Below are 2652 nucleotides of genomic sequence, written 5' to 3' on the forward strand. Positions count from 1 at the left end.
AGAAAAAAAAAAGTCTTCTATTATAGATAAGACAAAGCTAACATAGTTCCATGTAATAAATTACTCATAGACTTGGAATTATAGAGTATGCAAAAATCTTGGATGGCTATGAAAATCCCACAGAAACTACTAAAAATTACCCCCAAGAAGTCTCTTTTCCCCCCTAACAAACACAAAATAAAGACAACTCCAATATATCTCTTCACCGATGTATAGTAAAATAAGACCAAAACCACCTATAATTCCTAACTGCAAAACTTATGGGTATATGAAATTGAGAGATTCCTCAACAAAAGCAAGAGTCTCAAGCTCAATGTTGGGAAGATCCATCACCCCATCCATTGGAAGATCCATCACCTCCATTGAAAAATCTTCTGCATCATTGACACTGTCAAAAAACTTACCAAAATCTGAGTAGTAATCACCACTCAGCAGCTCTTGACTAATAGAGGGAGAGAGTGAAGACTCTTCCCATAAATCAGAAATTGATTGCCTTTCTTCCACCATTTTCCCCACAGTGAATTCCTTCTCTGCCTTCTCCTCAATTTTCTCTTCTTTGATTGAACCTTCAACTCCATGACTGAGTGAGGTTGTTGTAGACACATCAAGAACAGAAGATGGTGATGGATAAGAAAACAAACCAATTGATCCTTCGGATTCAACTTTCGAAACAATTGACAATTTCTTAAATTTTCTTGCTTCACTTGATTCTTCGGATTCAACTTTCGAAGCAATTGACAATTTCTTAAATTTTCCTGCTTCCGTCATCCTCTCAAACTCCTCTTTCTTCTTCCTATACGCAGCAGCAGCCTCCTCAGCACTAGTGTAAGTGCCAAGCCACAATCGCACCTTTCGAAATGGATCTCTAATCTCAGCTGAATACTTCCCCCACGGTCTTCGCCGTACGCCTTTGTAGATAGAGGACAAAATTCGAGTTTTCCTCTTGTTGTCATGGAGCTTAGAATTACTTCTGATTTTGCCTCGACTGCTATTATTTTCTTGTGAAGACTTATCAGCACTTGATTCATTTGGAGGAAGTAAGATGTTAATCTCTCTCACAAAACGCTTAGAACCCATCAATCGGTTTCGTCTGTCAATGTGTCCTTCATCTTCATCGCTGGAGGAGTCTGTGGCCTCAGGATCATCGCAGATTATGCGAACTTTCTTTGTGGACAACGAATTGTTTTCCATGCCTGGTTTCTTCTTATTCTCTTCTTTGTCAAAACTCAAATTTTGATTCAAAATTGGCCTTTTAAGGCCTGGCATTGTATGAATATGAAATTTATAGAGAGAACCCCTTATTCAAAGAAGGAAATTAACCCAAAAAAGAAAGGAAAAGGGCAAAAAAAAGGGAAAGGAAATCAAATCTTTGACAAGCTCGAGTATCAAGAAAAACCCAAATCCCTGAAACCCAAAATTGAAAATGATAAATCTTTTCTCAGACAATCCTCAAAGCAATCTACCCTAGAACAATCGCTGCACAAAAACATAGAACAAAGACAAAATTAAAAATCGAAACAAACTAACCAAATGAGATAATCAGTGGAGCTTTCAAACACTGGAAGAGAATTCAAATTCAAAACTAAACAAAAAGAGAGAATCCCCACATACCGTTTTGATCTTAATATTGTAGAAATAATAAAAAAAGTCTGTTTCTGGCACTTCTGAAGGGACCAAGATTGGCTGCAAAAAGTGAAGAAGAGGCAGAGAGTGATCCAGAGGGACACCCAGAGCTTCTTTGGAGCTCCAGTCAACAGATCAAATCCAGACGACATAAATCCTCTGTTTCTCTCTCCTCTGCTTTTATCAGAGAAAATCTTTTTTGAGCAGAGAGAATCTGAAAGAAACAGTAATCCAAAAATTAAATAAATTCTGAAAATAGAAAAAAAATCACAAAAATATCACGTATTGCGGATTAACAGGTATAGAATTGGAAGATTTATTTCCTAAAAAATAAAAAATAAAAAATATCCCTACAATCAAGAAACAAAATATCATAAAAATCAAGAGCAATTCAAATGAAGAACCCAGTCTATCAAATCATGAAACATGATCATTACCAAAAGACACTGAATCTCAGTGTCAAGAGGAGCTCTCTTTTTTTCTGGGTCTCTCTAAAGGAGTTGCATGAGGGATCGGAAGCAGCAGTAGTAGTAGTAGAGAGTACAGAGACTCTGGCCTCTGTGTGTGTTGCGTTTGTTGCGTGAGAAGAGAGCGGAAAGTAAACTAAAAAAAAGAGAAGTTTCAAGGGGGCCCTGTTTAAGCCCCGCGCCCGCGTGGGTGTGCCAAAGCAGGACCGCCTGACCTTCCAATCTCAACTCCCACTTGTTCCGTTACATAGATTTGGTGAAACTTTTACAAAAACTTTCCCACTTACATGCCATATTAGATTTCTCTAACTTAGATTTTTATGTTACCAGTTTTTCCTACCACGTGCAACAGCACGTGTTTTTTTCCTATTTTTAATTATAATTATTTTTATAAATTTATATTTTTATTTAAAATATAATTTTTTTATTTATTTGATTTTATGATATAACTTTTAAAAGCTATTAAATAACTTATTAATATTACTTTAATTTTATACTAAATGTAAATTATATTAAAATTTCATTAAATAAATCATACCCAATATTGAGTCATGTTCTTCCT

At 35.7% G+C, this 2652-nt stretch overlaps 1 protein-coding gene across 1 annotated transcript; it reads right to left on the reverse strand.

The window, feature by feature from the left end:
* LOC110636274 (ethylene-responsive transcription factor ERF118) lies at window positions 1-2378 on the reverse strand. Its single transcript, XM_021785922.2, has 3 exons — window positions 2061-2378; window positions 1612-1837; window positions 1-1476 (listed from the first exon to the last, which is right to left on the reverse strand). The coding sequence occupies exon 3, from the start codon at window positions 1264-1266 to the stop codon at window positions 259-261; it is 1008 nt and encodes a 335-aa protein (XP_021641614.2). The 5' UTR covers window positions 1267-1476; window positions 1612-1837; window positions 2061-2378; the 3' UTR covers window positions 1-258.
* Between the last annotated feature and the right edge of the window lie 274 nt (window positions 2379-2652).

This window comes from Hevea brasiliensis, chromosome 9 (genome assembly GCF_030052815.1).
Source record: "Hevea brasiliensis isolate MT/VB/25A 57/8 chromosome 9, ASM3005281v1, whole genome shotgun sequence".
Classification (NCBI taxonomy): Eukaryota; Viridiplantae; Streptophyta; class Magnoliopsida; order Malpighiales; family Euphorbiaceae; genus Hevea; species Hevea brasiliensis.

Coding starts and splice junctions, on each gene's coding strand:
- LOC110636274 (XM_021785922.2), bottom strand. CDS start 1,266: ATGCCAGGCCTTAAAAGGCCAATTTTGAATCAAAATTTGAGTTTTGAC.